Raw genomic sequence first — 14,063 nt, forward strand, 5'->3', positions numbered from 1 at the left:
CCTGTGTCTGACGCTCAGAAATCCACGGGGCTTATTCATAGATCAAAATTCACTAAGTACTTGCTGAGTACCTACTATGTGCCTGGTTCTATTGTGGGTGTAAAAGAATAAACCTGTCATTGTTGTTGAGCTAAGCCAGCTTCCTGCCCCAGGCACCAGTATTTGGGGTGCTGTTGACCAAGTCACTCTTCTCCGTCTTAGTCGCCCTCCCACTACTACCCTTAGGTCAGAAAGACCAAAGCCATCGCACCCAGCTGAGCCAGCTAGTGGCAACGGAGAGAGAACAAGCAGTTCCTGTGAGCAAAGCAGGTGGGCCAAGCTCAACCCTCATGGGTGCTGCTGGAGAGAGAGCTAGATGGGGTGGGGATTCTGCCCGTGGGGGGGGGGATGTTGGGGAGCAGACGCTGCCCGCAGTCGCCTGGGCCGCTGCGTCTGACCGCCGAGCCGAGCTCGCCTGCTCCCCGCCCGCTGGGACCGTGGTGAAGCTCTGTTCCCCATACTGAGCAGTCCCGGAGAGGCGCTCGGACACGTCCCCAGGCTGGATAAAGATCGACTCGGAGTTCGCTCCGCAGCGAGAAATCTCGCCATCGGCGTGGCTCGCGTGGCCGCTTCGGCCGGGCCCCGGAGACGACAGATCGCTATCTGGGAGGCAGAGAGAAGGCAGCGCGGCCGCCACTCCCGCCCTGCGCGCAGGATGGCTGCGGGGTCCTGAGGCTCGCCGGCCTCCCCTCCCCCATTTGGACTACCTTATCCGCGCTCCCTCCCTAGGGGCATCTGCTTCCCGCCCGCCCGGTCCCCAGTGTCCCTCCAAGGCGCCCTCTCCCCACTCGCCAGGCCCCGCTGCCTCCTGAAGGTTACGCGGAGCGGCGGCGGGGCGCGGCAGAGCACGGGGGGCACCCGCCCTCGCCGCCGCCCGCGCCGCCGCCCACCCCAGTGCCCGCCGCGCCGGGCCAGCCTGGCTGCCGGCTGCTGCCACCGCAATCCCGGCTCCTAAATCAGCGCGGGGAGGCGCCCCTTCCCCCACCCGGCTCCTCGGGCTCCCCGGGCCGCGATTGGCCGCGCGTGCGCCCCCCAAGCTTGGGCCCCGGCTCCAGCTGCCGTGCCATTGGCTGCGGGCCTCCGCCAGCCTTTACATAAGCCCGGGCGCGCTCGAGTGGAGTTGTATAAAGCGAGCGCGCGGCGTCGGGGCGGGAGGCTCGAGGCCAGCCCGGGACCAGGGCTGGGCGCTGCAAGGCGGCGGCGCCGGCGGCAGAGGCGGCATCGAGCGCCAGCTCTCCGACGCCCCCAGGCGGTGGGGCTGAGAGAGCCAGAGGATGGCTCCGAGCGCTGACCCGGGCGTGAGTATCGGCTCCCGGAGCCCCCACCCCTTCCGGCCGAGAAAGTTTCTCCAGTCCAACGCCCCTCCCTGTACGCCCCGAGGGGTGGCAGGGATGCAGGCGGGGACCTGAGAAGACCAGTACCGCGGAGACGGCGGCACTGCTCCCAACTTGCCAAGAGGCGCGGGACTCGATTGGCGCGCAGATCCTCCCCGCGGGCTGGGGGCGAGGCGGGAGCTGGGCTGGAGGTGGTGGAAGAGATGGGAGCCGAGGTGTGGGGGTGACAGCCCGCAGTTGGCAGAGAACGTGTTAGGGGCACAGTGGATGGAGGTCAGCGGTTTGAGAAGGGTGCTAGGAGGGGGTAGAGCAGGTGAAGGCTGTTTAGGGGCTACAGGGGGGAGTCACCCAGCCTGGCAAGCTCAGCTTGGGGCCGACGAAGCTACTGGCCTCGGCTGCCTGCCAATGTTTCCAGGTTGGGGGAAGATCCCCGGGGGGCATAGCTCTTCTCCGGGGAAGCCGAGCTGTCTCCCCTACACAGCGCTGAGTGGCAGAGTGCTCCCGGAGCCAGCCCGGTGCACGGTGTAGCTACCAGCCTCCTTTGCTGAACCGAGGTGTGGTCTAGCTTTCTGGTTAGGGCTGTTTCTGGCAAGCTCTTTTCCGGTATGCTAGGGGAACCATGGGGTCCCCTTTGATCTCATGGAAGCACATAGGGACTTTGGTGGGGCGACAGGCAGGCTTGGGGGCAAGCCCAGCAATGCAGCGTGCTTCTTTTGCAGTACAGTAGTTGAGAGCCCGGGTTAGTCCCGCTTCTGCAGAAACCAACTAAAGAATCCAAAGTCATCCCAATCGGGACGGGAGCTTCCCTAGGGGTGTAGGTGGGGGTTTTCTCCTCGAATGACTTATGTATACTGCTGCTATTGGGTGGCTTAACCCACCGTGGCTTCTGTGCCTCCCAGAAGGAAGCTTCAGCCCTCCTGGCAGCATTCACTAGTGGCACTTGAGATATCTCCTGGGATAGGTGCACAGGACTTTGCAAATGAAGCCAGGTGGAAAAGAAAGCAAGATTCCCAGAGTAGGGGGCAGCTCTTTGGTGCTGTCTTGAGCCCAGGAAGAACTCCTGGGGAAAAGCCATCAGGCCAGATTTGAAACCATGATAACTTGGGGCAGGAAATACTCCCATTGAATTAAAGCAAATCCAGAGGCTTGAAGAGTTCCCCTCATTCTTGGGCGCAGAGAAGAGAAGTGGAGGGTGGAAAGTGAAAATATGGCAGTGGTCCCAATACGGTCTTCAAGGAAGCAGTTTTCTCTCTCTTTCTGTCTTGGTTAAAAACCCCCTTCTGGGGGCAGGTTGTAAGCAATTTAGTAGGCAACGAAGGGAGGTTAGTTCTTGGTTCTGGCTGACCTAGAGGGTCAAGATTAGATGTTTTAGTTTCCAGTAGGTGCTGATGGACTCTGGAGAAGATTGAGGCTGATGGGTTGAGGTTATATCCTTCACCATACCCCAACCTATATCTGTGGGGAGGGAGGTGTTCAACTCCTTGGATACCTGTCTTAGCCCAATGATTTTATATGAGGGTTACCTCCATGCCCACCCCGCCTCCCCAGCACCATTCCTTTGCCTGCAGTCAGCGTGTTTCTGCTGCATTTTTCAAGACCTTCTTTTTGCTAGGAATTTGAGCAGTGAGATACCTGCTTGTTGCTCCTTCTTCCTTTCTCCATCTGGGCTGCATGCACTTGGTGTTCTGAACCCAGACGTTTATTCTTCGGCCCTGGGATGTTTGTTTGGTGAAGGTAGCCTGTGGTTACACAGTGCAGCCGGTGTGAATGAGTAGACCAATGTCTTGTGTAATGCGTGGGAGTGAAACAGAGACACTTTTAGAGAGAATGGACCACCAACCAGGCAGTAGTTCTGTTAAACAGCTTGAGATCACCTGAGTAGGTCCTCAAGCTTCCTTGCTGCCTGCCAAGTCAGGAAGCTTAGAGGTGCAACAGGCTCCTTGGTATCCAGTAGGGGGCGCCAAAAGCACCTCGCTCAGGACTAGTGACTTTCTTGCTTCTTACCCTTCACTGGCCATAGTAATGCTTTAAGCAAGCTCAGGCCACAACCCCCAACAATCACCCATTGTGGTTAAGGACTGTGGTGAGTGGGGCCCTTCTACCATGTGTTTTGTGGACTTCAGCTAGTCCTGTAGCCTCAGATGCAGTGGGGTGGGTAAGGTACTATATCCCTGGGAGACAGAACTGGTGCATAGGTCCACCTGCTCTCTGAGATCATTGTTTTCTGTTTGGTATCCAAGTATTCTTTGAATTGTGGGGACCCAAGAATATCAAGACTAGGAGAAAGGAGCCTGGGCAGGGGGCATCTAGTCCACCTCGCCCCGCCTGAACACTCCCAAATACACTGTATTTACAGATAATACAGCTGAAGTAAAACAAGTGTCTTGCCCAAGGTCACATGGCTGTTTGGTGGAAGAGATGGGCACAAACCCCACAATTGCTAGTTCCCTGTTTGGAGCTTTCTCCACTCCAGTGACCTGCTTCTTCTGTGCTGTGAAAATGGACATATGTTCTCTACACAGTAGGCACTGGTGATTACTGACAGGCCAGACTCAGGCATACTAATCGCTTTAGTAAATTTAGGGAAATTTTCATTGCAAAGAAGCAAGGGAAGATAAAAGTTCTCACAATAAACACATGCAAGTTGTAGAAACTCCAAGTTATTCTTTCTCCTTCCCCCACAGTCTTGTCCTGCTGTTCTAAGTGGTCTTTAGGCAAAAGCTACGCAACTCCATGTAATAGAATTATAAATGCTCAGGCTATCCCCAAATACTCTTAGAACGCAAGTCAAGGTTTAGACATCCTCTAAAACATGCTGGAGCAGGGTCGCTCTGTCCTGCAGTCAAACCTCTGCTGAGAGGACCTCTCAAACTCAGATCCCGGGTGAACTAGAGAATTTCCAAAGAGTATTTCCCAACGCCCTCCATCCTTACTGCTCCCAACTCAAGGTCAGAGTATTCGAGGCTCAGGGCTCAATAAATCCCTCCTCTTTTGGCACCCGGGGCACCTAGACGATGCTCTCATTCCTGGTGCCCTTCTGTGGGTCTGGGGGGCCCATAGCTGACCCTCTGTTTTCTGCTACCACCTACTTTCTTGACATACCATATCAGCTTCATGGGGTTCTTTGTGGAGCGTTGGCAGACTTGGTGGCCTATCTTCATGAAGAAACCTACTGTCAATCCAGAATTCTGAAAAGCATAACCCTCCCTTGCCCCTAAGATTCACCCCATGGATGCTTGTTGTCAAGGAAAATGCTTACAATTGTTCATCTCTCTGGGCTCGCAGACAAGATAGGTCTTCATTTTATACAGGGAGGGGGGAGGTGAGGATAGTGTAGGCCACCAGAGAGCCACAACCCCTCTCCTTAGTACTTGAGAACCTCGTCGGTCACCTTGATTTAAGTAGAGAAACGTCCTCCATGTTCTCAGTCTTGGTCTGGTTCTAGATAAGCTTGGAGGAGTATGATTACGCTCAGTATAGGAAGAGTGTCAGATCCTCCTATGAGGGTAGGGGAGCAGAGGTGGGGGAGATGGTCTTTGGGATTCGTCTCCTTAGGTGTGATGCAGAGAGCTAGTCATTCGAAAGGGGCTACTAGTGTGGATCACTGGGAACTGCATGGGATCTTTTTCCCCTACCGCTAAGGCCAAGTGTGGAGCTTGCACATCAGCTTCTGGTCGTGGTGACGTGGAGAGTGATGAACACAGTCTGACTGGCAGGTATTCCCCCTTGCCTTCTTCTCTGACCCACAGCTGGGGTTCTGCCATGCTTGGGGAAAAGAAATTTTACAGGTCCCCGGATAATTCTGAATGTGATGGAAGGCCCTGAGCTATTGATTCCTGGGGAAGGATCTTTCTGCTGGGAGAAGCCTTCCTCAGAGCCCAGTGATTTAAGAGTGCTGACAAGCCCATGCTCACTGAGCCTCCTGCAGGCTGCAGATAGGCTTCCAGGCCAGCCTGGACTCTGCTCTGGATTTCTGAAGAGTTTGGCTGGTTGCTTAGGGGACATAAACCTGTGAACTCTCCTTAGGAGAAAGTATGAAATCAATTGGTTCATTATCACACGGAACACACTCTGGACCACTTACGGCGTTTAAGAAATAAGAAGTAGCAGAAGACTGTGAGATTGGCTTTGAAACATGTACAAAAAGGTGCGAAAAGGTTAGAGAAGAGGAAGGGGTAGAAAGACCTTTGCTCCACCAAGCTACTCGCATTCTTGGCCTCACTGAAGCCCCTAAGCAGTGACTGGAGAGGTCACTTTTGGCAGTATCTAGAGATAATCTGTATTGTCACAGTTGGAGGAAAGGATGCTACAAGCGTCATCTTGTAGGAGAGAAACCAGGATGCTACTAAACATTCTTCAGAGCAGAGGGAAGCCCCGTGTGTGGCCCCAAATGTCAATGGGACCAAGATTGGAGCACAGCAGCACATTACAGGTGGCAGAGATTTGGAAATAGTGTAACCCAGTTCTGTTGTAGCTGAGGACACTGAGATCCAGAGTGGAGAGAGAGCCAGGCAGAGTCCTCCAGCAAGTGGACGGCAGAGCTAGTCTGGAACTTACATCTGCTCCTTTGTGGAGAATAAATATGAGCTGTGAAAACACTCAGAAAGCTACGAGGAGACTATTATTAATACTGCTATTATTATCAATTTTGGGGGTTTGGAAAGTTCTGTTTCTGTGATGCTGACTCACGGTGTAACATTGAGCCAATTGCTCCTAGAGCCCTATGCCCGCTTCGTGTGTGCCTGTGGTGGGGAGTGGTCTTGACCAAAGGCATGATCAGAATCCTTATCACTTGTGAAAAGTCCAAAGTTTTGCCCTTCAAAAATGTTAGCACCTAAAAACAAAAACACACACACAAAAAAAAGAAAGATTTTTTTTTCCTTGAAAGAAATCGTGTAGACTTTGTATGAAACAAACGCTTACTTCTTGGAAAAATTCCAGTCTCCTGGCCCTGTGAGTTGGTTCCAGCCCAGGAAATCTGATCAACATCCGGAGGAAAAACTGATAGCTCCACAAATGACAGGCAACTGGATTTGTCCCCATTCCCTGGGGCAGGGGAGACTGTGACTTCCCTGCCACCCTTTCTGCTGGGGCAGGGCAGGTGGGGCAGTTGGCACTCAGAAGTTCTATAGGGCAGTTCAGTGAGGGATGGAAGGCGGGGCATTAATTAGTAAAACCTTGTTTACTTAACAGACATATTCTTAAAGATCTCTTCCAAGGGACGTTTTGACATATTGCTTTAATTAGCCACAGAAGAATGGAGAGAGCAGAGAGTGTAAAATGACCCTTACTGATGTTTCCAGTTACTCTAATCTTTGTTTGCACGGTAGGAGCATGCTGACAAGGTCATGGAATCACTGCTGAGCTAGGGGACTGTCCTGGCGACCAGAGGAGGGACCACGGGGACCTTTTTCCTTTCTTACACCAGTTTCTTTCTGGCTCGAGCCCCTACTTCAGTGGGGGATTCTGGCTTGAGCCTCCTAGCTTCCTCTGTCGCATGGGTCTTAAATGAGCCACCTCGTCCGGCAAATCTCACTGGAGCTCTCAGGAGGGGCACAAGCCTGGGTGCCTGGATTTTCCCTTGTAGCTCAGCTGCAAAGCTCTTGTAGGCTAGGCAGTAACAGCTCCGCTCATGTTCTCCGCATAAGGCTGGATAGTGGTTCACTCCCTGCGTCAGGATTGGAGAAGAGAGTCACTTAGGGCTCCCTCAGAGGACTAAGGTTACACCCCTGGCTGCCTGTATTGGAGAATAAGGCTTTGCTACCCCTGCCTGAATGTACTGGGGGCCCTGAGCCCTAGATCTCAGGAAGTCAGTTACCTAAGCTGAGTCAAAGCTCTTTCCCCTGCTGCTAGGCCCCTTCTCTTTGAAGTGAGCTCAGTTTTCACCCTGGCCTCTAAGAGAAGTTTCTGTTATACTCCATAGCCCCTCATCTCTCATCCCAAGAGGCTTTTGCCCATGGAGATGCTACCCTGGCAGCCCTGTGGGCAGATGGAGCATCATTCGGGCGCAGGTACAGATTCAGCACCTAGGACAGCACCTCATGGATTGCTGAGCTCAGCAAGCACTGAGTGAAAGGAATGTCAAGGTGTGTGTGTGGGGGGGGTAGAGGTGGTCATGCTGAGTGAGGCCCGAGATGGCTTCTGGCATTAAGGTGGATCTCCAAACTATACTCAGTCAGTGAGGCCTGCTTCCCTTCCTCAAAGTCAGCATTTGGTATCAGGGCCATGCTACCTCCCAGGCCCCTGTGGATCAGCAGGCTTCGTGAACCCTGTGCAAGGTCCACCCGGTAAGGTGTTGGTCAGCTGTTGTGAGCCTGGAGCAAGGCTGTTTCCTTTCCTTGTTACCATCCACAGCTGCTTCAGTGTTGCTTCCCTTCAAGCAGTCTTACCCTGCTTTTGGGCCCACGGAACAGATGAAAATTTGGATTTCCGCTGCAGACAAACCAGGAAACGGATCATTGTTTCACCCAACCCTTCCCGAGAGGAGGCTCTTAAATAGCAAGGTTCACTAATGCATTTTAAATGATTTCGGTGGAAAAAAAAATACTGACCCATAGACACTTAGGTCTGGAAAGAACTTTGGAGGTCATCCAGTGGCCCACCCCACCCCAGGCTGTTCGGAACTCCTCAGGGACACTGCTCAGAAACACAGTCAACGTCCTGCTCACGGCTGCCCCAAAGCTGAGTGTCCTTTTGAAAAATGCAAGTCTGATCATGTCTTGGCCTTACTTCAAAACCTGCCCACAGTGTGACACCAGGCTCCTTCTCTTGGCATCGCAGGCTCTGGCAGACCCCAGCTGCAGCCTCCACACAATGCCACATTCTCCACTTCCTCTCCCTTCCCGTTCCCCTCCACCCTGTGTCTAGAGTCTGCATTCTGGAAGTGGCAATTGCATTTGCAGCATGCATGGATCCGTCTCACATGCATGCTTCTGATCCATAGGTCTCTGCCACCTGGAATTCCAATTCACCTGCTGCAGAGACCCTCTCCTCTCTGACCTCCCCACCCACCTCACTAGTTAGCCCTTCTCTCCGACCGGCTTCCTCTAGCCCTTATACCTGTTGCTGCTCTGAACTTAACCCCCGAGGCTGTGTGCACACCTAGCTCCTTGAGTCCAGGGACTGTGTCTGGCTTGTCATTCCTAACCTGGTAGGTAGGCTTCTTCTGTGTGTTTGAAGAATGAGTGTGTGTATCTAAGTGTATTGAGGGCTCCTGCGTTTGGAAAGCAGTGTTTAAGGAGCCAAAGAACTCCTCTGGGGTCCCTAGACAAATTAGTAACAGAGGCAAGCCTATTCCTCAAAGTCTTACAGTCCAGAGCATTCCACTCAACATTTGACAGCTGCTCCTGGAAGGGGCACCTGTGTGCCTGGTCCCTTCTCCTGAGATGCATTTGTTCAGGCGGCAAGCATCTATTACTAGCAGTAATAGTGTGATTACTGTTAGCATCGCCTACCCTGTGTGGGCGTTTGCTATGCCGAACGGCCATGCTTAGAAGCTAAACATGTATTCACATCAGTCCACTCTCACCACAGTTTACAAGCCTGTCTTTCATTTTACAGTCCAGGAAGGATGAGCCACTGGTAATATTTAGTAAGATCCTATCCTGCCGTGGGTTTAAGACCAGTAGTCTCCATGCAGCTCTTTTTTTTTATCAATTATTTTAACTTTATTTTATGTGCATTGGTGTGAAGGTGTCAGATCCTAGGGAACTGGAGTTATAGATGTGAGCGGCCATGTGGATGCTGGGACTTGAACCTGGGTCCTCTGGAAGAGCAATCAGTGCTCGTAATCATTGAGCCATCTCTCCAGTCCCCCATGCATCTCTTTTACAAACACTGTCTCTTGAGCAGAGTACACTCTGTGATACTTCCTAGCCTGGGTCTCTTAGGCTTTCTTTTGCCAGTCTTCTGGAAAAGACATAGCTTTCTTCTCTTCTTCTGTATCAGACACTGTTTAGAGCTTTTTCTTCATGGGAGCAAACAGAGCATTTTACTGATGCTGGGGACAATGCACAGGACAGGACCACAGGGAACGAGTGTTTGCCAAGCACGCACAAGGCCTTGGGCTCCATCCCTACTTCAACAAAGGGAGGAAAGATACATAGGATATACGCCTCTTGGGTGAGGGGTGTGTGTGTGTGTGTGTGTGTGTGTGTGTGTGTGGTCTAGAGTTGCTGGTCATGTAGGGGACCAGCAGAGGGAGCAAAGTGGAGACATTGTTATTAGAATGTACAATCCATGACACAAGGGTTTTCTCTTGTTCTCAGTGTTTTCCTGGTGACCAGTAAAGAGCCTAAAGCAATTTCATAAAAAAAAAAATCCTGAATGAATGAATGAATAAATGGACAAATGAGCAAGTATCAGCAGCCCTGATATTCCCCTCTTAATTAGCCCTCTTTTGGTCTCCTGCATGCTTTCATATTAAAATTTCTTGCCCTATTTTTTTCTTCCACTGTTAGGAATGGGAGCCAGGGTATGGTGCATCCCAGGCATCTGAGCCACACCTCCAGCCCCACTCTATTTTTTCCCCCATGTTGTCCATTTTGGGATCCCTTCACCCTTTGGACCTGGTCCCCATAAGCCCTCTAGTCTCTGTAGACCTGCTTCCCAGCATCCTCCCTCCACATACCCTGCCACCACCATGCAGAGCCCCACTGTGCTACAGAACCCCTAACCTCCACCGTGCACATCCTGTCTCCCCGGCCTGAGACACAGTCCCCACCCTGTCCCTGTAGTTAACTCTCCATTGTGTCTCTCCTTGCCTTCTGTCCCTATCTTACTTGATTTAAGGCAAGTTTGGTGAAGTGAAGGAAACCGTGTCGTGTGGTGTCTAGGAATATTGATCCTGAAGCTAGTCTGCTTAAATGCAAATCATGGGTCCACTGTGTGGTAATATATAACCCTGGGAAAGTTACTTAACCCTTCTGGGCTCAAACTTCCATGTCTGCAACATGGGGACACAAACTCCCAGGCTTCCGGTGAGGAGTAAATGAGTCACCCATGTGAACGGCAGGAGCACGGCATAGCCAGAGGTACATGCTGCCATCAGTATTACTGTCCTCTTTGGCTCCCTGAAATTGCAGCTTTGTGCCCCTCGGTTTGCTTTGGCACCAGAAGAGTCCCAGCTCTGAGGCAGAGAGGAAAGCAGTGGAGAGGGTAAGAGGAGAGGAGTCAGCAGGAATGGAGGATAAAGAGGAGAAATGCCCGTTGGTCAGGATGCAGATGCTGGGAGCCCTGAGGGATCTGCAAGGAGACTTGACCCATGACCTTGGGGTCATGAGGAATGAAGCAGCAAGAACCACCAGGGTACCAGAATGATGGTGTTAGTTTTGGAGAGATTCAGTGAATAACATCTTACTTCCTTACCTATTTGGGTACCATTGGAAGCTGGAGACAACTTTAGCAGATGGAATGAAATGCCACTGTTATCACCTATGCAGCTAATTCATGGGTGTTACCTTACTGGTGCCCTGCCCCCGTCCAATGCAGGTCCCCTTGGGTAGAGCAAGCTAGCTTACCTGCTCAGTGTGGCTCAAGTTGCCTTCACAGGGACCAGGTCCAGAGGACTCCCCAAGCAGAGTCTTTCGAAAGGTCCAGTTTGATGGGGGATGGGACACTGTTACAGTGTGGGCTTTCTCGCCATCACCACAATTGACACTTAGGACTAGATGCTTCTGTCCTGTGCGCTGAAGGACATTCAGCAGTATCTCTGACCTCTACCCACAGGATGCCATTAGCAACTGCTTCCCTGGTTTTACTACTCAAATGTTTCTAGACGTTGACATTCCCCATTGAGGAGCACCTCTCTAATGGCAGAGCCTCCAGACAAGGTCCAGGAGTGGGGAATGAGCACTGCCTCCCACATCGTGATCCAGGCAACCCAGGGCAGGGCAGGGTGACAGCTGGGTCCCCCTGACCTTTGCAGATGTCTGCTTCCCGCACTGCTTGTCCTTCCCTCCTCCCCAGCCTCTCTTTGTTCCGTTCTCTTTTTACATCCTCTGAAGTCCAGCACAGGCAGTGTCCTCCTTGGGAGCACTCCCAGATCGCTGAGGGTATCACTTGGGTCTCTCTGTGGTCCTTCCTTCCCAGCACCCCTCACCCCATACGGCAAATGGAACCTCTGTGCCTCACTCAAGGCCAGGTTCATTTTGGGTCTACAGGAAGTGGTGCCAGGGCTGCTCCGTCAGCTTTTCTCCAGTGATGTTTTTATTCCTGAAGCTCTTTTGTGGATCTCTGAGGATCAGATAGGCCAGTCTGTGAGGGGCAGAATGTTCCTGCAGCTGCCATGTCCCCTCTCCCTCTCAGCTCAGCTGTCTGACAAGTGTCTGAAAGGGTCTGCTTTCTCTGCCTGTTTCCACCATTTGGGCCTCTTGCCTTTGTGAGAGCGTGGGGTGTGTCCTTGCACTTTGGATAATTGCAGAAGAACTGCGAGCCCTGGAAATTGCCCTTGGAAGCCTCTCCCACAGCTGCCTGACCCCACTGCAGAGAAGCCAGGTTGCTTAGATACCAGTTTTCAGACCCAATTCAGGAAAGTCCCGAGGCCACAGAAAACTGAGAAAACTGATTTCTCTGCCTGTGACCGAGAGCCAGCGTCTGAAGACTCCCCACCTTTGCTATGGGCCACCAAGCTGCTCTCCACCTGGCCCCCTGCCAGACCTCCCCTGAGGCTCACTTAACCTTTCATCACCGTGGATCAGGTGACCCCACATTACAGACAAGGACATCCAAGGTCAGCAAGTTGGAAGAACACGCCAAGGTGTAGCTGGTCTGTGCTGGGCTCCGGGTCCAGATCCAGGTCGCTGACTATGGGCTTTGTTTCCCTCTCTCCATCTCGCTGAGGACTGTTGAAAAGTTCGCTTATGGAGCATTTTAAGGAAGTTATTCTGTTGATGCTATTCTTCCCAGAGCCCCAAACACAAACCCAGGTGCCCTTGGGGTCCTCACAGAGACCTTTCTTTTCTTTTCTTTTTTGGTTTTCAAGACAGGGTTTTACTGTAGCTTTGAGCCTATTCTGGAACTAGCTTTTGTAGACCAAGCTGACCTCGAACTCACAGACTCACAGAGTCCGCCTGCCTCTGCCTCCCAAGTGCTGGGATTAAAGGCGTGCGCCACCACCGTCTGACTAACCTTTCTTGTCTTTACCCACAACCACCGTGCAGAACTGCTCTTCCCTGCCGAGACACCATGCACTCTGGCCCAGTACCCCTCTGCCAAAGTTTGTTCTGCCTTTGAGTTGAGCTCCTCCTCAGTTCTGCTCTGCCCCTGGAGAGCCACAGATGGCCTTGACACCGGACGGCATACTTCATTCACTGCCTGTTTACCAAGCTCCCTGGGGGAAAGAACTGGGTCTTGTTCATCTTTGGTTCGCAGAACTCATACATCTCTAGCAGATGTACTGTCTGCAGTGTACTAGAGTATTAATACTGTGTACAGTAATACTCTGCAGTGCCCTGGGCCCCATCTGAGTACTGTTCCCGCTGGTGAGTACCAGGCACAGTACGGAACAAGACCTAGCAGATGGTCGATATCCAAGCACCTAAGAAAACAAAAACACCCTTCTTAACCCAATTTCTGATCTGTTTTTACTTATCTACGTTTCCCCAAAGGATTCAGAGTTCCCAGTAGTGTGACAGGAGACTCCTGAGCAAGCCGTATCCAACGTGAGGTCACTCTGGCCTTCTACCTCAGGCAGGATCAGCCTGTTTTGCTTTTTTCCCCAAACTTCATATCTTCTACCTCCATTGACACTCTTCAGCTAAATGGATTTTCTTCACATACTTCAGCAAGCCAATGATGAATTTCAGGAGGAGAAACATTTTTCACTTCAAATCAGGTGGCAGTGAGCACTCTCACCAGGGGACCGTGAGTCTGGGCTTCTCATCCCGGACTGCCCATCTGCATCAGCTGGACAGGTCCTAAAAAGGCAGAGCATCCAGACGTGACCCTAGACCAGTGAAATCACACTGAGCAGCACACGTCTCGGCACAGTGTTCCCAGGGGCAGAGGCTGGGAGATTCCACTGGGCAGCAGGGTTGGGCATCACTGGCTGGGAGCCCTGCTGCTGGAGGAGAGGTCTGTAGGCCAGTGGCCTGGGCATTGCCTCGTCAAACATGCAGACTGCCTGGACCAGAGCCTGCCCCAGCATGGGCTCTGGTGATTGTCAAGCACATTGAAGTTTGAGAAGCATTGCTTTGGAGGAAGAACAGCTTTTAGACACCTGTGAAAAGCTGCACGCCGTTTCTACTGATTCATATTTCCACTCGGATCTATTCCTTCCCCCTTTCCTTCATTTAATAATATTAATAACACACCTCCTGTGATGGGAGCTCATTGGCACATGTCTCTACCTTCCCTACCCCCATTTTCTCTGGTTCTGCTCTTCGATGGCATCTGCCTCTTGTCTCAACTTGACCCCTTCCCCTCTTCTTACCTCTGTGCAGACATCAGAGTTGAGATCCTTCTTCCGACCAATTATGTAATTTTACCATGAGCGAAGACAGCTGATGCCTTGTCTACATAAATGAACTGAGCCCAGGTCGTCCTGGGGATTGCATCGCCCTGTGGTAGATTTTATTCCTCAGATCTAGAGGCAAAGGAGAAGGTTCTTGAATCAAGCCCAGACCTTCAATGGAGTATGTTGCTTGGTTTCAAAACTCTGAGAGCCGCGGCATAGAACCTTGCTATTCAATG

General features: G+C 52.1%; 1 protein-coding gene across 1 annotated transcript in view; it reads left to right on the forward strand.

Annotated features, from left to right (window-relative positions):
- Positions 1-946: 946 nt before the first annotated feature.
- Positions 947-14,063, forward strand: part of Crtac1 (cartilage acidic protein 1) — a 140,907-nt gene continuing 127,790 nt past the window's right edge. Inside the window, exon 1 of the mRNA XM_057779491.1 lies at positions 947-1,337. Within this exon, the coding sequence (XP_057635474.1) occupies positions 1,314-1,337 (24 nt within the window). The 5' untranslated portion in view covers positions 947-1,313. The remainder of the gene's footprint in view (positions 1,338-14,063) is intronic.

This window comes from Chionomys nivalis, chromosome 8, assembly GCF_950005125.1.
Source record: "Chionomys nivalis chromosome 8, mChiNiv1.1, whole genome shotgun sequence".
NCBI lineage: Eukaryota > Metazoa > Chordata > Mammalia > Rodentia > Cricetidae > Chionomys > Chionomys nivalis.